A 22,697-nucleotide genomic window follows, 5' to 3' on the forward strand; every position below is an offset into this window, starting at 1 on the left:
TATTCTATATGCAGAAATATCTGGGAAAAATACTGTATGATGCATTGGAGGGTAACACCATTAAAGCAGTTGATTGAGCATCACATTTGCAGATTTACACAAAAAATAAATAAAGCTACCACTGTTTGTGCACAGTCAGCTTTAAAGCAGCTTCATTAAACTACTTTTTTTTTTTTAAGTCGTTGGACTGATGTGATTGTGTTCTCGGTGGCTCCGGCAGCCAGCCACACAAAGCCCTCCCCGTGAGAACCCCATGAAGCAAAGGTATGCTCATATCACATGACAGGAGCTCTATTATGGGGTAAAAGTCACCTATCTTCCAATTGACTAATCCCAAAACAGTTAGCTCATTCCTTCCATCCCATTTTCTTTCTTTCCGTGCCTAAATCTTTCATGGCACCCTCTTCATTCACAATGACTGGAGCCTGCAGGTGTTGAGTGAAAGTCACGATGCTGAGGAGATAGAAACCCTCCCCTGCACTAAGCTCCTCCAGGTTTTGAGTTCTCTGCTCGGTTTCAGTCTCCTCCAACAAGAGAGCTATTTTCATGCCCTCACCTTTGCATCGATTTTATCAGTCCGACAGTTTGATTAAACTAGTATTCAGTTTGACAGCAGGGACTCTGATTGGGAATCTAGACCATTGAACTACCGTGTAATGATACTAATTAAAAACAAAATGCTTAAAATGCATTTAGGAATTTTATAGTGTCCCCTCGATAAGAATCAATATATTATTCATTCATTTTGCATTGTCAACTACAGTTACTATTCTATTCTATTCTATTCTACTTATCTTTCTAACTAGATATTACTGACTAGAACACAATAATAGCTTTGAGGGACTTAGACAAATCTTATAGCAGGTACATACTCTTAGTCTTTCTCACTCCTACGTGTACCAAGCCCCATCTCCGTCACATTATTAATCACCTTAATTGTAATTTGACAGCTACTTGCTGATGGCCGATGAAGTCCTGCCAAAGAAACGTACCGATTTATTTTTTTTTTTTAACACATGGAGATGTGATGATAGAGGAGCCGCTCGTCTGCCTGTTTATTTTTGGGCTGGGATGGTGCACGGGACTGCTTTGTGTGTGTGTGTGTGTGTGTGTGTGTGTGTGTGTGTGTGTGTGTGTGTGTGTGTGTGTGTGTGTGTGTGTGTGTGTGTGTGTGTGTTTGATGGGGGGGGGGGGGGGGGGGGGGGGTCATGATGATGATAATGAATGAAACCTCCTGCACGTCCACCATGGGATCGGATCAGTGTCACCCTATTGTCCCGTTGTGGCAAAGTGGGCGGATAGCAGTGTCTATCCCTGCCCAATGGCAGGCACGACTCTCATGAGAGTGGAGAGAGGCACTTTTCTGCCATGCGAAATCCCTAAAACCATCATCATTCCGGCTCGGGAACCCACAGTCCTGTGTAACAGCCTCCGCTGCTGAGAGATGACAGAGCCAATCTCAGCGCACACACGGCCCTGGGAGCTCGGAGCTGCGTAGAGACGCACGGCACCGGAGACGAGGAGACGCACAGCAAGTTCTCTTTGATTTTTGAGCGAAGGGGACGTAAAGCCAGGAATTAAGGGAGCTTTTCATCCTGTCTGTGTCGTCTCACTGAATCCTACCGTGGCCATTTGCTCAATGTCATCATGATCATCCTCTCGTCGCGCAGTGTACTGCTGTCAGTCTACTATCCGCAGATCTTCCTGATCCTGACGAGCGGCAGCTACCTGTAAGTTTCAACCAATTACCGGATACTTAATTAACTTCGGCGAGTGCGCGCGCTCATCCTCTGCGATGCGGACGTTGCTTTTTTTTTTTCTTTTTTAAATTTTTTTTTTCACTCCCGTGCAGCCTTCTGGGTGTCCGCATTTTGTTTGTCTTAATTATTAAACATCTCATGGATGATTTGCTAAGCCTTCCGTATCCACAGATGACAGCACAGTTTAGGGTAATTATAGGCGCGCGGGGATCCAGCGCGCTGAAATCGCAATTTTAAGCCCAGCCATTTATTTAATACTCGCATCTCGCACCGGGTTCTACAATATTAGAACCCGGTAGAAAAGACTCATCAGGGGAAACATCAACGGGGAAACGATCCACGTGGGAATGTTTTAATTAGTTGAAACGCTCCCTGCTCAGACGTGCCCTCTGCACGCGGATGAAAACGTCTTGTGAGTAAGCAGCGGTGGTGCTTTTGTGTTAAGCTGAGTGTTTTTTTTTTTTTTTTAAACATTTGGAACATCAAAAGAATAATAGTTTTTGTTAACTGCGACACGGATTCATTTTGGCCACAGAGTGGCAGAGATGTTCAACACAATTGGATGAGGAGATTCTGTCTTTTCCCCCTCAGAGGAGAGTTGACTACAGCAGGCTGTGCAGCTTTTACGCATCCGAACACTGTTAACCTGTCAGAGCGTGTGAAAGATCGCCGCGCATTACCTCAGCTCTCCTTAATTCCCAGTATTTCGATATTATCGTTTAAACCCACATCTGAAAATATCCTCCTGCAACTTGCACGTGATTGACACACTGTGGCTTTGAATTAAACGGGAAATCTCTTGCAGGAGCACACTGGCTTTTCTTAAAGTTTCCAAAATAATTACTCACCCATGCTCCCTGGCTCCTGCCTTTTTTTGCTGCCCGAAGACCCCAAACCTGATGCTGAAATAGATGTGGTTTTTGGTTTTCAGTTAAAAGTGGGCCACACTACTAAGTATAGTGATGGCTTGTACATCAAAGCTACATACCATTGTTTGTTTGGATTATTTAAGTATGTTTTCTGTTGAGCATTAACCACCGAATACGTTATGAGGAGAATATTTAAATATGGGCTTAAAATAATACATTGACCTTTTCCTGAAACCTGCAAATAACAATAATATTGTACTTTGAAATTTGTAGAGCAGTGGGTGGCAAATGAACCGTGAGCTATTGAATCTGTTCATATTGGGCTTTGAGGGCACTGCACACCTCACACCTCAGTGTGGAGGAATGTCACACTTTATGTTCCAATAGCAATAATCTGACCGCTTTCACTCTGGTTTGTTTATATCACACCCGCCTAAGTGTACGGGTGCAGATATAGTTTAAAGCAGGATTTGGTTTGAAATCAAAAAAGCTTCAGTGCAATGCGAAGCCCTTACATCTTTTGCACTAAAACACAACAGAATTAGTCTCTTTGCAAAGAAAGGATTTTTTTAATTCTCTTGACTTAGTGAACTCGTGTCACAGGCATTCTGTTGAGTGCATTCTTATAGGAGATGCATGCCTGGGATCTTAATAATGTGTCAGATAGCTTCAAAGTATTCCCTGTGATGGAGCATGTGGCTGTAAGCACACCGTACGTCATGACGTGCAGACTATCGTTTCTCTTAAGGCCACACTGTGCTGTGGTGAAATCAGTAAAGCCCTCACTATGGAGGCTGCAAAGATCCAAACTTTTCAGCGGGAATAAATAGGCCACACCAACGAAGGCCAATGTTTCTGTGCGCTCTAATCCTGACGGTTTAATGGTTTAATACTGTGGCTAATAGAACAAATGTTTATGCTTTGTCTGAAATGCCACAAAACTAATGATACAAGTGTGTGTCATCTCTGTGTTTGGATGTGAACGCACAGTTTGTATCAGGCCTTGTGTATAAATAGTAACACGCACACACACACACACACACACACAAAAATCCTCAGACGGTTTGAGGAACTGTGCTCTGTACTCAAACCAAAATTTATACCACCTGCCTCTCCGCAGAAAACACAATAAACCTAACCTTATGCAACAATCGAGCGACAATGTCAAACAAACATTGCGTAATTAGCAGCCGCAGATTTTAGCTTGTTAAGACACAAAACATAAAGTCATACCTCATGTGTTTCCACAAACTCGATAATCACAGAGTGACACTGCTGCTTCTAAACAGGCTGAGTGTTTGACACTTGTCGTTGCAGTCGGACTTCCTGTTGATGCTCTATCTGATAGGAGATCTGTGTGACTGTAGGCGAGCTGTCCCCAAGCTGCTGGCATACACACAGAGGAGAGGCTAAGCAAACAGAATCGCATTTGTGCACTTTGATGATGCAGGGATTTAAAAGCTTAGCTGTGGAATTCTCTGTTTGGTGTTGTCTGATGGTTTGAGTAGCCTGTGCTAGACTGTGTTTCTGTGAATTAGCAGGTGAGGGATGTGAGAAACACATCAAAAAACATGCTCTTGTGAAGGAGTGTGTTTGTTAGGCTCGAGAATGACACTGTGCTGTCGTATGAGATCCTCAGAAGGGAGGGCAGTGGTGTATCAGCGATATAAATGACCCGAACACATTTTTATTAACTTTGGATTTGTATAAACAAAGCAGTTCTGTTGATTCCTGACGTTCATTATGCAGGAAAGTGAATTTCTCCAGTTGCACATTACTCGTCTTAATGAGCATGCCCTTTTGGTTTGCACAGGCTGGATGTCATGGTTGCCATGAACAACCACATATACAGCGGAGGGTCACAGAGGGTCAGAGGAGTTCAAGCCTCTTTAATGGCACATAGCAAAGAGGGACTGAAAGCAGCTGCGCGCTGCAGAGTGTTTACTGTGGATACGGAATGCACCTGATGAATGTTTTGTTTACTTATGGCAATTTCTCATTTCTACATTCATAGCTGTTTTGTGCTTTATAATTCAGTTATAAGAAGTCAGTGCACCGATGCACTTGTTTTGCAGACCACAATCCAGTTTTATTTCTGGTCCAATCGACATCTGGCTTATATATATATTTATATTCTCTTTTAATTTGGAAACACATATTTTATTGCATGTTGAAAAAAATGTTTGCCATCTTTTGTGGTAGCTTTGAGAGCAGGGCTCTCAATGTCAACAGTATATACAATGGCACTTTCCTTCTACATACTTTAATGCGCTCCCCTGGCTGCAAGACCAGGAAACTGTGTGCAGAACTCAGTTTGTAATTAATGTCCACATCACGGCTTTTAGGATTTATTACGCTTCAGGCATTGGGAATTGAGTGTAATGGTATTCTTGTGGAGCAACTGTCAGAGAGGGAACTTGATTGATTGGGAGTGACTGCTAATCCCAAAAAAACGTCCTTTTTGTGATCAGTCAGAAGCCGAGGACGACAGGAGCGACAGTGTGTTGTGCTTGAATCTGCCTCTTTCCAGCCTCTATTTCTGTTTCTTTTTCTTCGGCGTCTCTGTTCCTCACCCATGCTTCCACTTTACCCTTTACGCACTGCCGTCACTTTTCGCTGACACAAAACTTGCCTGTGTAGTCTGTCCCGTTTGTGGTCAAGCGTTTGGAGGTCGACGTCATACTTGAAAAGGCGGTGTTTGCCTCTGCGTTCATTTATGGTTCTCCGTCCCTGACATGTTTGAAAAGTATGTATCTACATGGTTTTGGGGGCTATAAACATAATCTTGGAGAAAGTCAGAGTTCTGTTTAGTTGTGATCTGTTTTGGCTTTCTCTGCGGTTGCAATCCCATCACAAACGCACAGCTTCATATTATCATGGCAAGTGATCACATGTGTTCCTGTCCTCTGGGAATAGCTGAGAGGCAGGCATGTCATTTACTGGGCGACAAATTGTTAACCTATGAATAAAGGCAACCAATGTTGAAAACCTTGCAACTTTTCCATTCTAACCCGTTCTCTAGGTGGCAAACATCAAAACGCTCTCTCCTGAAATTCAGAGGCAGCATGTTACACCAAACACACCCCTGCAGGAACCATGACAAATCAAAATTTATGTGACATCTGTTTCAAAAGAGCATGCTACATTTACAGTATAAAACACTGAACAAGTGTATGCTCTAGTTACATAAGAGTCTGGCTACTCTTCATGCCACTATGTTACCTAACAATTAACACGAAAACCTCAGCTCATTTCCCAGGCTCCCATCATCCAAACCAACGTGGAATCAGGTTGTCAGAAGTCAAATAAGCATCTTGTTTTCTCTGTCTGGGCTCTTTTAGCGAGTTTCTCTGTCTTCTTAAAAGTTTTATTTCGGATTAAATGTTCAGGTTTATGATTGACCTCTAATCCATTAAATAGCAATACCCTCATGTAGTGCAGCTTTCACTTCACTACGGAATGTGCATCAATCACTGGTTGAATTGAATCCTCTTCTGGAGAGTCTCAAATAAATGAGTCAGTCTGACCATCGTCTGCAAGTCCTAACTAAGTGTGTGTGTGTGTGTGTGTGTGTGTGTGTGTGTGTGTGTGTGTGTGTGTGTGTGTGTGTGTGTGTGTGTGTGTGTGTGTGTGTGTGTGTGTGTGTGTGTGTGTGTGTGTGTGTGTGTGTGTGTGTGTGTGTGTGTGTGTGTGTGCGCGTGTGCGTGTGTGTGCAACATTGCATATACGTATGCGTGCTGCTGTCCGTGTGCGCGTATGTGTGTGTGGATGCTCGTCTGCCTGCGTGGTGGTGTGTTTCTCTTCCTCCGGCAGGGCCCTGTCCTCGGTTGTGGCCCTGGGTGCCAACATCATCTGCAACAAAATTCCTGGGCTGGCACCTCGCCAGCGGGCCATCTGCCAGAGCCGCCCGGACGCCATCATTGTTGTGGGCGAAGGCGCCCAGATGGGAATAAATGAGTGTCAATACCAGTTCCGATATGGACGCTGGAACTGTTCGGCGCTGGGAGAGAGGACAGTCTTCGGTCAGGAGCTGCGAGTAGGTCAGTCTGGGTTCTTTCACTGAAGAGTGCATTGCATCTGCATGTGGGTGCTACTACAAGTTTAACTTTTGCATGAGACACGTTTTCAAGGTTTTTTCTGCTGCTGAGATGAATCGGAGTATATTTTTGAATGTGCAACAGAATGTACAAGCTTGTCAACAGGATTGTACATAAGAATCGTTCGAAGGATCTTTATAGGTTAGTGCTTCAATTTGGGGTTGATCAAAAAAAGAAGTCAATCTAAAATTACATTTAATATGCAAGGAAACATTCCAAGTCTGTGTAAAGCAGTGATGCATCTGTGAGACGGTCACACCGCAAAAAATGTCGTTATCATTTTACATCCATCATCTATCTCGATTTATGCAGCATATAGCTGCTGGGAGACCCAAGAAAATCCCAGGTGACTGTGGGCAATGGCAGGGTACATCTTGAACGGGTCGCCAGTCTGTCGCGGAAAATTTAGAGTCAAGTGAAATGTTACTGTTTTTGAACTGTGCCATAAAACCTGAAAAAACCCTGAAACAATGTTAAAATGCATGCATGTTAAAACTGCATGTGTCAATAACTACAGATGGATTATCGAATTGAACAGCATGCACGTATGTATGCATACATAGTGACTCAAAGTATTTGGGAGAGCCACCCACAAGTATCGCTTGATGAAGTTAATTAGTCTGTTTAGCAGCTATTGCTAAACATTCATAAATCCCTGCCCTCTGTGATGGAAGTCAGTAAGACTTAAAGGTGGGTGAAGCAGGTGTAGCTGCTAATCATTAATATTTACTGGACTGATCAGCTTCTTTATAATTCTGAGACAATTCAGAAACATAGACACAATCATCTCATACAAAGTTGCACAGACTTCATGTCTGCATAACCGTGCTGCCATTAGTTTAGTTTGTACATCTATACACTAAAAATTGGAGTTTTGCGCTTTCTGGTGCTTCAAAGATAGTGAAGAAAACAAATACAGCAGGGATGTCAATCACAATTAGAGGCACAGTCAGTGACTGTTTGTACTGTATGTTTGGTGTTGTAGCCAGAAGCTTCGCTGTTTCTTCTGTTGGAGCAAAAAAAAAAAAAAAAAAAAAAGCACCGCTAATATAGTTGAACAATTTCACAGCACACACAGCTGTAGAGTATATAGAGCAGGGCTTAGTACGGCTGAAGCTGCTTAAATAGATGATTTAGAGTCTTGTAAAGGTCATGGGGTTAAATCCAGGAATGCCGTGTGAGTGATAAAGCCATTGTTTATGATTCTGAGGAATATTATCAGTAATAGATCTTCATTTCTTTCTGTTTTTGTGTGCAGCACTCTGGGGCGATCGTGCATTGAATTAGTGAACATCGAAAAACAGAAAACACAACAAAAGATGGATTACAGCTTGGATGTTACGAGTATTTTTGATGTTAAGCAGAGTGGAGCAAGAGGGACGCTGGTGTTTGATACTCATTTGATAAAATGTGGTCGACAAAGAAAATACCAGTGTATATATTTTTTCTGTTGGAAAAGGAAACAATTACATAACTTTTTAAACTTATCATCTTGCCGTAATTTTATTAAATGATACCATAAGGTCATCGCAAATGTAGTACCAGCCCGACTCTCTGAACCCCATGAAATATGGTGCTTTACAAGCCAAACCCAGGCTGCACACATCACAAAGTGAAAACTCGAAACAGTTATGCGGTGTGTCTTTGCTTCGCTGTTGTGTAACCATTCGCTTTGGCATCGCTCAAGAGGATTTCACATGCTGCTGATTCTACTAAGACTTGGCTGTCTTCATTTCGATCGACGACGTAATTCCGCAGCGAAATTCTGGTTCGTGTTGATGCTCTGCGACAAGCCTGCTGGTGACCAGCGCTGCTGGTTATATCAAAAGTTATGGAAAAGCTACCGGAAAGCACTTGGACCTCTAATGAGAAAAATGCATGGTTGAAAAATGATATCACAAATGAGGAGTCAACTAATGGGTGCTATTGCAAAGAATTCACGTCGAACCAAAATAGATGGACACATCTGTTGTCAATCCGGCTAAATTGGTTGTGTCCATGCCTGGCTGGTTCGCGAGAGTGTGCACATACATGCAGAAAAAGACACAAAGCAGGCAAACATTTACATTTACGATGCTTTTGTTTGTGAGACTTTGCATTCCGCAAATCTCTTTTTGCATCGCTTTTGTTTTACTGGGACTTTTATGTATTTCCTTTCATTTAGAAGATGCTTTGTTGCTGTTAGGTTGCGGTTGGGCTGTGCATTTAATCCAGTGGCTCTGTGAGCAATCACTCGTCTTAAGGAGTAGCTGAATTAGCTCCAGCTCCCTTTACAAAAGCATTTCTTTTTTTTTTCTTCTTTGTTGTGAATGTGGCGCTTCCCTTTGTAATGGAGCTCATGTTGTTTTTTTCAACACTTAACGTCCTTCTTTTCACTTCTTTTTCGGTCTGGTCTTTTCAATGCCCATTTCGAGCACTCTGAGATTGAGAGATGATATTCAGCCGAGGTTCATCGGAAGCATCTGTCCCGCTCCTTCACATCTGTTCATTGGATGTTAAATGTTTCATGTTTACACTGTTGACCTAAAGTAAAGCGGAGAACCGCAAATGCACAGATACTTATTCTGAGTCCCACATTTTGTCTTGGCATTGTGTAAGATATTACGTCCTTCATTGTGTACTTGATGGCAATACAAGTCACATTGAACTGCATGTGCTCAGTTACACTGAGTCCATTCAACCCTATGGGGTCTCTTTCACTTTTTGTTAGTGATGAGACGTCTACATCCCCTTCAGTAATGCCGTCATCTGAATTTCATGCTTGCTTTTTGCTCTCATTGTTTGGTTTCCATAGTAGATCTGCACAAATAAATGCTTAATGTGCCTGCACTGAGCACACCACTGTTGGTGTCCAGTTTTGGTCATAGAGCGATGACTGCGGGCTTTGCCATGATTGTTCAATAATGATGGGACTCGGTGGCCTTCTCAATAAAGTGTCCCAGTCATGACGTCTTTCTTCAGACCAGCAGGGAACTTTGATTTCAGTCGCTGTTCTAAAGGCAGATTTATAAAGACGCATGGATTTTTTCAGAGCTGAAAAAAAAAATGTACTTGTCAGGAGAAGATCCCATTTTGTTGTGATTATATTCACAACAAATTGGGAGATTTGTTTTCATATTTCAACCCCACACAAATAAAATCCATTGCAACTAGATGCTGAATTGTAGAATTTGTTTGTTGAAGCCAAAAGGCCCATCTCACATAAAAGATGAAGTTATTGCAATACTTTAGCATTGCACAGTACCAATGATTGGGTCTTAAGTCCTCGTCAGTGTATCACTGCTGTGTTTCTTCTCGCTACTTTGCCTTTTCTTTAAAGTGACATAATCATTTGTTAAAGGTGGAAACATGGGAAACAAGGTTGTTGTTTGTTTGTTTTTTTGCATTTAGCACCTTTTGGCATATTTTGATGGAGCCTATCACTCTTTGTCAGGTGGTGTACTGACTTTGTTGGACTGATCTGACTGGTTGTACATTTATAGTTTTATGAGCTGTAGCTAAAATCCAAAAGATGAAATGAGTACAAGTATAAGTATGTTGTCAGTCGCACTGATAAATGCCATATTGAAGCAAATGTTTCTGTGGAACATAACAATAGAGGTAATTTGTGGAAAAACACACGCACTAATAAAAAATTTGATTTTATTTCAACCGTAACGAATTACATTAGTCTCGATTTTCCAAATTAGTTCTGAGCTTCCCTGCTATTCCAGCCTGCACTGGTCTGAGACGAGAGTGAGTTTTGATTTCTGTTTTGTCACACTCATTTAAGGAAGTAAGAATAGATTACTAATTACTCCTGAGTGGACACTGAAACTGACACGTGCTTTGTGCTCGAAGGAATGTTGAGAGGGAAAATTAACAAAGCTTTTGTGATAAGACAAAATGTCAAACATTTGTATTTTTTGGCTGCTGTGAGGAGAAGTTTTTCTTTTTTTTTTTTTTAAAGCATAAATAGAACAATCAGAAAGGAGAAAGTAGCTCTCCCTATAAGAAAGTGAATTATTCACCTGCAATTGCCACAAAGTAACCAAAGCAATGCAGCAGATATGTTTGAGTGTTTATGTGAATTTGCACTCAGGTTTTTAAGGGGAGTTACACACTGACCTTCCTAAAGTGAGGTTTTGGAAGTATCGAACTCTGCAAATAATTCCTGCTGCTGGGGCAGAAAATGAGATTTGAAACTCTCGGTGACCTCACTGTAGCGCTCAAACTAAAACGGTTGACGATCGAAAGGGTCGCGATGGAGGGCTGGAGCTCCGTGCAGACTTCACTGAGCTGTACAGGCCCGTAAATGCATGCTGCTTTGCTCTGATGTTTTTTCTGTGTAATTGTTGGATAAACAGTCACATGAACAGGTTTTGCACTTGAAAGCATTACATATCAATCAGTGGACTAATAATAATAATCAGATTATTTACATATATACATGCAAAAATAAATAAATAAAATAAACAAAACAAAACAAAACATGAGGCAGGATGTGAACACAAGAGGTTTTTGATTTTGATTGATTTCCAGGCGTGTTCTGAGTTCTATTATCTGAGGGCAGTGAGATCAAGGACTCATTTACTGTCGGTGTGAAGAGTATTGAATGTGATCTGATTGTGCTGGTTCAGTTTAGTGTCACAGGAGACCACAGAGCTACTGCAGAGCCCCCGACACCCCTCCAGTCATTTACATACTATGGAAAAGTGGGCAACTACATTTTCTCCCAACACCTACATTTCAAGCTGCCACCAGCTCGCACGCGACTAGTCCAGTTTCCAGTGTTTGTTGCTCATGACTGAAGACGTAATCGTGTTTTCTAACCATGTCTGTGTGTTTTATGGAATTCTTTAGCATGGCATATGAAATCATGGAATACACCCCTTCAACAAAATGTTCCAATCCCTTCTTCAAATCTGCAAATTCCCACATCATCATAATCAAGTGCAGGGGAAAAGCTGTTCACGTTCCACTCGCATTTAAGTTTTTCATTCAAATCCCTCAAATTATGAACACTAAACCTTTCCCCCGCTCTGCGATCCACTCTTAGTTTTGGACCAGAGGGAGAAGATGTCGGCATTTTTTCAAATACTAAAGATCAGCCGACCGCAAGTCTAATGCATTTTCTCTGTGCTGCCTGATTTTGGAGGCCGTCTCTCTGTTCTGGAGCTGCTCCATGGTATTACTTTTGCTTTCCAAGACAGCACACATTAATAGTTGGGTTATTGAGCATTACAGAGTTCGAGATATCTTCATTCAGCAGAGGTGGTTCAGTTTCACAGAGAGGTCATTTGATATTTATTTAACTTTTCTTCTGTAAACAGAAACGTATACTCAGTTTGGAAGATGGCTTCTGCTGGCAGCTCATCTGTTGCCTGACGTGACTGAACACAAGACTTGAGACGACATGTACTGATGTCAAAATTAGAGCATTCCCCCTTTCTTTTTTTGCCGCTCAATTCCTCACCAGTTTCCCTGTTTTGCAAAGAGTGCTGGATTTCTTGTTATGTTTAAACGGACAAATCGGAGAACAACACCATAAACTTGCAGTGAGACTCCAAACGGGCAATATGAATGTGTTTCTCTTTCCTCTGCAAAAAAACAGATTTAGCAATCTTCCCCCCCGTGCCCTGCTATGGTGTTGGCACGAGTTGGTATCTCCAGTCTGTGAAAATGTGGAATGAATTATCCCAATGCTAACAGAAATGGGTGTTTTTGAGAGACTTGCTGCAGTCTATTAAGAAGTAATAATAAAATTAGAGACAGATCCATCAGTGAGTCAGGATGAGATTGGCAAACGTGGTCCACCCTTCAGTCATAATACTCGGTCCGCTTGCTGGATGAATCACTCTAATTGAAATACTGCTGTCGGGAACGGTCCCATGGCTGTAATTTGTTGATGCTGTTTTATTGTGCATATTTAAGTGTGGTCATCCACGCGTGAAGTGCACAGAGAGCCCTGTGTGGATTCTGTCATGCATATTAGGTTGTTTTGAATCCCACAAGTGATCTTTGCCCCAAACCTCAACTTTTACACACAAACGTCTGCTTTTTGGCTATCAGCGCCACTATTACGTTATACATGCATGCTTTTCTATGTTTAATGACATGTCTTGACTCCAGACTGCCTCATCCTGTGTCGTATCAGACATTCCTTTGGCTAAGCACCTGTAATAGAGATGCTCTTCACTTAAAAGACCTGCCTATGCACACCTTACAACTCTGTTAAGATCGCTGTGCACTTCAAGTCAGTGATTAGAGCTGGAAAATGGACACCTTTCAACGGCTACACTCAGCATCAAAGGCCAACACTGGCCCCCTTGTCATAAAAATGTCCTGCTCTGGTTACTCCTCTGTTTGACTTTCCAGCCAGTTTGTCACCGTCCTGATTCATGCTTTTCATCTGAAAGAGGTTTCTTGTTGTGCTGGCAGTGAAATATTACAAAAGTTCAATCGCGCTGCCTTTGGCTCATTGCACAAGAATAGATACAGCACTTATGCAGGTGAACCTTTTGCTGCAAGAGGGGAGACGTCCACGTTTCTTCTCACAGTCGCACTGACAATTTGAACTCATTTGTTGTTAGAAGAAAACCACTTCAACTCGCTAAGGAAGAATGGTGGATAGTTGCTTATTATTGTTGCTGCTAAACGAGAAGCAAGGACGCCTGTTTTCTCATGTGACCTGCATTAGGCCATACACGTTTTTCGCTTTCTCTTTCCCTCACTTCTGTCATATCGTCATTGAGTTGTTGCCTCGAGCTGTGGGTTAGCAGAAAGCTAATGGCGTTATAATAACACATGAAGGCGCAGGCTGAAGAGAGGTCAGAGAGTGGAGGGTGTGTTTAAGTCTGTGTTTTCCCGTCGTCTTTTATAGCATCAAGTTTCAGCTGCTCTCTTCCTCTCTCATTCAAAAAGAGTTTGGTGAAGAAGACAGTGGAAGATCCACCTGCCAAGATGGACTTAAAGGGCTGCTGCAGGGTCCAAACGAAGAATTTAGTCATATTTAACGGATGTATTAGTCAGAAGAAGAGGGGTCACTTCAGATAGATAGCCAGACTCATAACTCAGTACTGAGGTTGGGTGTTGTATGCCCAGTTTAAACAGTGGAGGAGGATAAGTGAGAGCAAAGAGGATGTGGCTGATAGACGTTTGTAGATTTTGGCTTTGAGTTATAACTCTTAATAAGACTTAATCCATCAATTGCATGTTGCAGAAACAGCCGATTCACTGGCGTTTTTTTAAGGTGTTGCATAGTGCTTATTCCAAACGTAGGTCAACTTCAGGTCAACATTGGGGGGATTCAGTTCTTTTTGTGGTTGAGGGTTTAGAGTAACGGCGATAAAAAGGAAGATGTAGAGGATACAAGAAGTATATTTTTGATTACTGCACATTTCTTAGGCACTCATTGTATTTTAACATGAAATGAAAGGCACATTATAAGCTAAAGAAGAACTTATGTGAACTCAAAGAAAAATTTTCAAGTAAAAGCCTCTAACAATCTAATGTGAGCAAACATTAACAATAGTGTCTTTTGTTTCAAAAGGATATATGATATACCTCTCAATGTTATAGGATCTATTATGTTAATTCTTGAAGGTTAAGAAAGGCTCATAATGTCCAGAATCAATTTTAAAGAAAAAGTTAAATGCAGTAATACTCTGATTAATAAGTATTAAGCCCACATTTAATCCAAGCTATTAATTATTTAATTCCACACATATCCAGTGTTTCCTTCTTTCCAGTACGTCTCTACAAGCTTAACCAGCACAATACCAGCAGATTATAAACGCATTGGCAAAGCTCCTTTCCCTTCTCGGAATCAGTTGATGGCCATTTGTGGTGAAATCGTATCCCAGCAAAACGCAATACGACAGTCCAACCTGAGACTAATAATGAACGGATGCAGACATTTATCGGAACGGCCATGCGGTTACCTTCATGCTTTGTTTCGTCATTTTGACAAAGTAAAAAGAAATGCAAGCTGAAATATTAATTATGACCAGCTGAGCTTTTAAAAAAAGTCTCCTTATGAATCATGCAGTAAAGCGGTTTAAAAAAAATTTATTAAAAAAAATCAAGTTAAATATGATCTACAGGATAAACATTCACTTCATGGAAGAAAGTAAATCAGTCTCAAGGTTTAATTTTAGCCATTTACATTGTCTACTACATGATTATTCACAGGTTAAAAGAGAAATAACTTGGCATTACAAGAAAGTAATAATGTCTCATATTTAAAAAGTGATCATTGTTTGGACGTGAAGCTTCACAGTTTAATCAGCCCATTGAAAAAAAGGACAAATTTATCCTGTTTGACGTATGAGCAGTTGGCATTTGCCAACATTTAGGTTAATATAGTGGGTAGAAAACTCATTCTTCAAAACTGGGGCTTTTTCAAGAGCACACAAGTGTATTCTTTGACACCGCTGAACTCTCACAAAATGCCATCAATCATCCCACTGCCGCCAAGAGTGTTTTGGCTTTTGTGGGATTAGTTTCTTGTTGGTCGTACACACTCCAGACAAACCGTGGTCATCAACTCGGATATGTAATCACTCACCGAGAGCTTGTTTCCTGTATGGATTCTTTAAAAAAAATAAAATAAATGCTATCGGAAAAGAGAAAAGTATGTTAATGTTGGAACAACAAATATATGAAATATCTCAGATGTATCATGATCCACCCGGCAAAACTGCAGATTCACTCCCAGGCGGCCAAGGGTTTGACACCATGTGGATAACAGCGTGGAAATGACGCGTGCATTGTGTTATGGTGGAACGGTGTTGGATAAAAGGCCTATTTTTCAGCCCATCATCATGTGGGTAGCTGTAATCCTCTCTGCCCTCCTCCATGTGAGTCCAGAGAAAACAGAGCGTTCGTGTGTGTGTGTGTGTGTGTGTGTGTGTGTGTGTGTGTGTGTGTGTGTGTGTGTGTGTGTGTGTGTGTGTGTGTGTGTGTGTGTGTGTGTGTGTGTGTGTGTGTGTGTGTGATCCCGTCCTCCCCCCCCCCAACTTTATCAGATAGGGGAGTCTGATGCTTTGTTGTTCTACAGAGTGTGGGCTGTGGTCATCATGGCTCAGTAAAGGTCATCTCTTACTCTTTTTCTCCCAATGTTTCGCCTCACATCCCCTGCCCACAACATGTGTCAGTATCTGGGTGGAGCCTCCTGTCCTACGCAGCCCAACAGCACTATCACTGCCAGGTCCGTTTGGCTTGTTCATTCATCAGTTCTGTCTCCGTCTCAGACTGTGTGGGTGTCTTTCTTTCTTGGGAGCTGGGGTCCATTCTCTGTCTCTGTCTCTGTCTCTGTCTCTCTCTCTCTCTCTCTCTCTCTCTCTCTCTCTCTCTCTCTCTCTCTCTCTCTCATCCACCGTCTGTCTGCTGACTTGGCCCGGGGGTCGCCAAGGGGGCCCCGGCCCCCGGCCCCGTCGGGCCCCCATGAGTGTGTACGTACGTGTTGTTTGCCCCTCCCCTCCCCTCCCCACGGCGCTTGTGTTATCGGTGGGATCTGCGTCTGTCTGTGTCTGCCAGTGCCGCTAGACGCAGGAGGAAACAGGATGCGAGAGGATCAACTGTAATCTCACAGTGCGCTTTGTTCCGCACAATCCCAGGCCGATCACTGTATTCTCTACATGCAGGGCCGCCACTGGACATTTACATGTGCCAACAATCACACTGCAACTGGCCCACTTAGGTGAGAGTGTAGAGTGAGGGAGAGCTGGCGATGGGTTCGAGGCTCTTGTAGGATGTTGAGAATATTAGCACACCTGCAGCTTTATGTGCAGGGTGCAGAGAGCACCAGCAGATATGGAAATGTCAAGTCTGAAGGATTCTTTTGTAATGAGAAAGGAAACATGTCATCAGTGGCATATTTGACTCTCTGATTATAGTAATGATGATAATGATATCTTCAATGATATGCTGTGGGATTGATATAGATCCCAGTAAATATGTTTCATTGAAGATGAAACAAAACAAAATGGGATTGAAATTGAGGAAAATCCTCAAAACTATCCTCACATGAACTCAATGACTACCTGCTACTCCACATGCAGGCCTACATTTCGAGATCTGAGCAGGTGAGGTCTTGATTCGGTCTCATTATTAGGATGAAAGGGTGGGAAGAAGGATTTGTGCTTGTTTTAGCAAGTCTCGGTATTCAGTCGAAAAGCTTTATCTGCACCTCGGGGAGATCAGAGAAGAGAAAGGATGCTTTTGAAATGTTTTCTGCCAGCCCAATTTTCTATGCCTGGGAGGCAGCCTACTTAACTTCTCAGCATTTAATACCGTACCGGCAACTTTAAATACTCTCATAATTGTTTTAGCTTTACTGTTCAAAGCCCTCCTCATTATATGAATCAAACTTGGGACCCTACAGTGAAGGGTTGTGCCAAAGTGTGTCACTTCCCCGGCTCTATGATGTGAGTGCTATGAGAATGTGGAGCCTAGTTCTGGTAAAACAATATTATTTTATTGTACAGGAACATGGCTGTGCTAATTCCTCAAGCTGCAAACCTCACGGACCACAACTTTGTCTATAATTTGCTGGGAGCATATGTTCATAGCAACGGTACATAAAGCGGAACGGAAAACAGTAGTACAGAGTGCATTAGTCAGTTCAGTGATTGGTATACAAAGCTAGGGGTTTTCCTCCAACTTTCTTCCCCTTCCATGGGGCCCTGGAGACACAGTTCCAGCACCAGCCTGGACTTGGCTATTATATACTTTCTGTACTTTTGGTGGTATACGGTATCTTTTTTATTTATCTCTAAGATGTAAATGTAGTAAGCCTTTAAAATGCATAGATAAACTTGGGCTCACAATCACTGATTGATAAGTAGGCCGGATTTCCATTTTAATTTAATATTTTTGGCAGGTGTGTTTTAAATTATTAATGTGGTGCATAAAGATTGGGCGCTTGTTTTAAAAAAAAACAACCAAAAAACTAAAGACTTGATTATCTTCGTGTGGTCGGTGAATGCAGTAAGGCAAACTGAAAACATAGGTAATCCCGACAGGTCTTTGTTTGTGGATAAACATGTGGCTCCAAATAGAGTATTGTATTTATCTCCATTGTCCCTTCATAAACACAACCATGATGCCTCTACTCACCTCAAAGTGAAAGGATTGTTCAGGGATTTTCATGCAATGTGCTCTACAGAAAATAACCAAACAAATAAAAAAAAAATATCATGTTGTGAATTCCTCTAAACTCTGTCAGCGTCACCACAAGTGTAAACACTCCTGGCCACCAGCAGGTGACACTTTCCCCTTTGTTCACCAATGGTGGCATTTTTCTATGACATGATGTTCTTTTATTTAATGGATATGAAGCTCAAAACTCCAGTGTCTGACCATGTTGTTCAAAATATTATTTCTTATGCAATCCAACTCATGGCCCCAGGGTGTGAGTGCATGTCTGGGATGAGGGGACTTTAAAAAGCTTTCCCCTTCACTGCTCCACCACCAACAGGCCGTATTTGTGAGGAGAGGCAATTCAGCTGCACGACGGGACTCTGCCGCTCTGGGTGTTGGTGCATGTGTGTGTTTTCCTGTTGTCTTGCAAGACCTCCACCACTATTCCATCCTTAACTACTTGTCTTCAACTCCTTTTTATTCCTCTGAGTGTCTTTGTTTGTAATCTTACCCTCCACCTTTGCTGTCATGGCCTTCTATCTGTAGTGTCGCTACGCTTCACTACAACTCCAGTGGGGTTGAAAGAAGTAAGCTAAAAATAGAATAGAATAGAATAGAATAGAATAGAATTTATCAAAATCTTTGGTAACATAGAAAATGCTCAGCAGCTCTACAGTGCAAAATGATTTTCTTATTGCATGTCAAGCTCTGTGTCTGTGTGAGTGTGTGAGTGTGTGTGTGTGTCCAGGGGGTTCTCGTCAACACAAATGTAGCAAAGTTGAAAAAGTTAAATAAGTACAATATATGCATCATCCACACTGTGAATGTGAGGTCAGTCTTTAAACTAACCAATAAATGTGAGATATGGTATTTCTAAAGTGATGTGTCAAATGTAATATTGTTTCGGTTTGAGTGTAAAAATAGATTCCCTTTCGTATATTTCAACTCTTTATGTCATAGTTGGATGGACTTGCAGCTCAAACTAAGCTAGTTTCTGGACTGAGAAATATTCTCCACGGCCAGTCCCTTATCCAAGTCCCTTTAGTATATCTTTTCCCTTTCCTCCCCTGTCAGCAGCACAGCCTAACCATGGCCTGTTTTTGGTGAAAAAAAACAAACAAGGGCTGCCCTGTTGAGGTCAGCGCCATCATTACTACATCGGCGAGCTTATACTATACCAGCGCTGTCTGTATGGTAATGTGGGTTGTAAATCTCCGGTGCTGTGTCACATGAGTTTTGGCCAGCGGTACGCTTGCCTCTATCTCTAAACACAGATTGCTGTTTTCGCGGCAAGCCGCTACATCCAGAGACTTCTTTTTGTGTCCCGGTTTCGGCATAAGGTCAAAAGACACGACAGGGTTCGCAGCGAAGGCCGGTGTCCAAAGTGGTGTGGTCAGCTCATGTGAAGGCCAAAGCACACTGAGTCAGTAGTTTTCAATATATTTGTGTTTTTAGCTCCGGATGCATTGGCATAACAGGAAATTTGAATGAGCTTTTATGAGCTTCTGTACCTGTTCTCAATGAAGCAGAGCTGATCTTCTTGCATACTCTCTTGGCTGGCGGAGCAGACACTTGCCACTAAACTCCATTAAACATCTGGTTTAATATTCCCCCATTCTTCTCCCCTGGATGTTTCCAAGTTCAATGAGGTTTTTCTGGTCACTCCAATTTTCCACTGGCAGCTTGCGAGGCTATCCCAGGGTGGTTCCTCCTGGAGGGCTGTCAGGACTCTGGGGCCAGCTTCTTTAGGGCTTTTTTGCTGCTGTGTACGGGTGCTTTTCCTCCTCCAAATTTCTTTGAATGCATACCAGTCAAGCAAAGCAGGGAATTTTTCTCTTGAGGGTATGAGGGAGAAGTGATGTTGCACATACTGTACAAGATCTGCACAGTATTGTTGCTGAAATAACAGGTTTTGTGATTGTGGTTTGAGTCGTTCATTTGTTTCACGTGGCCATTGTCATTTATATTGATATTGTTTTTATTTTTGAAACTATAAAACACACAGGTATATACTGAATACAAAAAGGGGCAAAAATAAAGCCCATAGAGGTAATTTAAAAAGGGATTAAGAACAGGTACACGACCAGTCGTCTTCCTCCTCCTCCTCATCATCATTATCATCATCATCATCATCCTCAAGTCAATTGGCTGAGGAATGGGCCTGCATCTACCGCCGGGGGAACCACCCTTTCTCTGGAAACAGCCCTTATCCTGTTTTAAACATTACAGCGACGCTCTGTTTGCTCGTCTATGTGCAAATGTGTTTTTAACAGTGTAGTGTGAGTGTGTGGTGTATTTTTACTCACTGAGTGTTTTGCATGCATGCGTATACACGTATGTTACAGCTGCGCGCCTACATTTGTGCATGTGTGTGAGGTGGGGGCAGCAGAATGTTACCACAAGCTGGTGGGGCGCAGCTCTGCTGCTAACCAAAGGAGCAAGTGGTTGTGAGTCAGTCCCCATCGGCAAACCTGTGGCTGTGGTATTAGCTCTACAGTACCAGTGCCAGGATAGGAAATTAACAGTGGCTTTTGGGTGAAAACATCCCTGGAAGTTCAGAAAATACCCCCGGGACAAGAATAAGAGGTGTAAAAAGTCCCTCTGCAGAAAGAAGAGGAAATGAAATGGAAAACAGCTGTTAATAGCTGCATATATATATAAAATATGGAACGCCACATAAAGCAAATTACTTTCAAAGTCAAAAAGTTTGTTTTACTAGTCCATTAAGAGGTGAAAATTATATTATTATATTTTTTCTGCTCTCGTTAACACTATTGTAATGTTCAATTAATTAGCTTCAATTTCATTTTTTACTTTTCTATTTTCACCTATTTGCTCATTTCAGAACGATATATCACTTTTGGTTGAGAGCAGGAGTTGCTGCGGCTCTAGTAGTTTGGGGACCAGGGCCTGACTTAATTAAAACCTTTAAAGATGTATGTTTTACCACCCATTATAGATGTACAGAGTAACCTGAGTCGATATGCAAAAGATCAAACAGATTTTAAATGTTATCTTCCACACATAGCTTGTTTATTTTTCTAGTCAATTTACAACATTTAGATTTACTAATAGTTTGTAAGAGCTATCTCTATTTATTTTCTGAGTAAGTGCATGGAGAGTATGCAGAAAGACTATGTTTGCTCTATCCAACCTTTTTTCAAAAAGAGTTCTGAACTTTTACTGGTTCTCAGTACATTTAGCTCTTTTTTGCACTTGGTACTGTTTGTACTTAAACCCCAGCCCCCTGATAACATGTCTTTTCCGTTACATCTCTCTATGATTTCCGTAGTCATCGTACACCAATAAAAACTGAATTTAAAAAAAACATACGATACATACAGTACTTGGCTTTTTGCACTCTAACCTTTTGCTGTGTTTATTTATTAGGTTTTAAAGGTATGTATTAGGTTTAAATGTAAAGAAGAAGAACGAATTGCTGTCGGGATCTCAAAAAATGCCACCTTTGCCGAAAAAAGCATTTAGGAAATCATCGAGAAACTTTTTCCTCTCTGAAGTGAAAGAAAAAGCATTTTTACCTAGAGAGATTCCAATAATTGTGAGTGAGTATATTACACAACACACATCAGAAGACTTACAAAACATTCCTCTCCAAAGGCTGAACGGCTCCTTGAAACACTCTGTGGTTAGCCTTGTTTCAGATGCTTGGGCCCTTCCAGATTACTGCCACTTGAAGGGAGACCAAGGTTGTAATAACCCACAGCTTTCTTCAGACCAGTGGATGCCTTTTAAGTCCTCCGTGGCCTTTAGGAGAATAACTGAGACTTTCGGGGAATGAATTGCATTGTGCGACATGGTTATTGTCATCATCCTTTGGGCTGAGTGTGTAGCTTTAGTCCTTTAGTTTCTCATTTGTATCAAAACCACTGTTATTGACGTCAGTTGTTGTGTAGTTTAGAGACAGAAAACCATACATACCCATATTCACATCTATAGGAAAATTACAGTCACTGATTAACATCCCATGCACATTTTTTTTAAAATTTGGGGTGAAACCCTCCCCAGAGAAAACCCAGGCATGCGTGGGGAAAACACGCTAACTCCACACAGAAAACGTGTTCCCATATTTGAATCCACGACTTTCTCACTCTGTGACAGGAGCACTAACTACAGCAGTAATGAAAAGCATCAATTTGAAGGCTTGGAATCAAAAATAGGACATGCTTATTCCTATTTAGGCTCCTATTTTATTGGGATGCCACAAATTGTGGAAAGAGTTCATAAAGTGGTTCAAAAAATATTTCACAACCTTCAGAGGGGTTCACAAATGTGTTCACAAAACTTCTGTCTTGGAAAAATAGTCTAAGCTGGGATTGACTCCAGTGCTTCGTGATCCTTAGTTGGATAAAGTGGTTAAGACGATGGATGGATGGAGTCTTGTTATTATCATGGATGTCTTAAAACCATCTCGTACCCTTCTTGGTTCAGTTTCCAAGAGTAGGAAAGTGCGAAAATAAGGAAATAAACCTTCAGCATGTCAGTCTGGTCTTCATCTGTGTTTGCGTCCTCGTCTGGAAGCTGCTGTATTGCTCCTATCCATTCTGCTTGATATCTGATGACAAAATGATTGCAGGACTGGGGAGAGACCCATATTTAAATGGTCGAGAGAAATTGTCTTGCATAAGTGTCATGTGACTATTGCCCAACATTTGTACATCTATTGCCATACAGTGCAGCAACTATGCGATTTAATCAGGAAAAGGTTGGACGTTTGGAAGTGATAACTGTTGCTCAGCTGTGTCTCCAACTTGTCTTGAGTTGTTGCAGCTGAGTGAGATAGAAGGATAAAGGACATGGGTTTCCGACACTGCACCGGTGAAATAGAC

At 41.8% G+C, this 22,697-nt stretch overlaps 1 protein-coding gene across 2 annotated transcripts in view; it reads left to right on the forward strand.

Moving 5' to 3' along the window:
- wnt7bb (wingless-type MMTV integration site family, member 7Bb) overlaps positions 1–22,697 on the forward strand; it is a 32,144-nt gene that overhangs the window by 1,567 nt on the left and 7,880 nt on the right. Inside the window, exons 1-2 of one of the 2 annotated variants that reach the window (XM_080475321.1) lie at positions 1,194–1,730; positions 6,443–6,669. In XM_080475321.1, coding sequence (XP_080331447.1) covers positions 1,648–1,730; positions 6,443–6,669 — 310 coding nt within the window. In that variant the 5' untranslated portion in view covers positions 1,194–1,647. Of the gene's footprint in view, positions 1–1,193; positions 1,731–6,442; positions 6,670–22,697 lie in introns of those variants that run through there. The other variant, XM_080475322.1, reaches the window with a different exon arrangement.

The sequence above is a fragment of the Lipophrys pholis genome, assembly GCF_963383615.2.
Source record: "Lipophrys pholis genome assembly, chromosome: 11".
Classification (NCBI taxonomy): Eukaryota; Metazoa; Chordata; class Actinopteri; order Blenniiformes; family Blenniidae; genus Lipophrys; species Lipophrys pholis.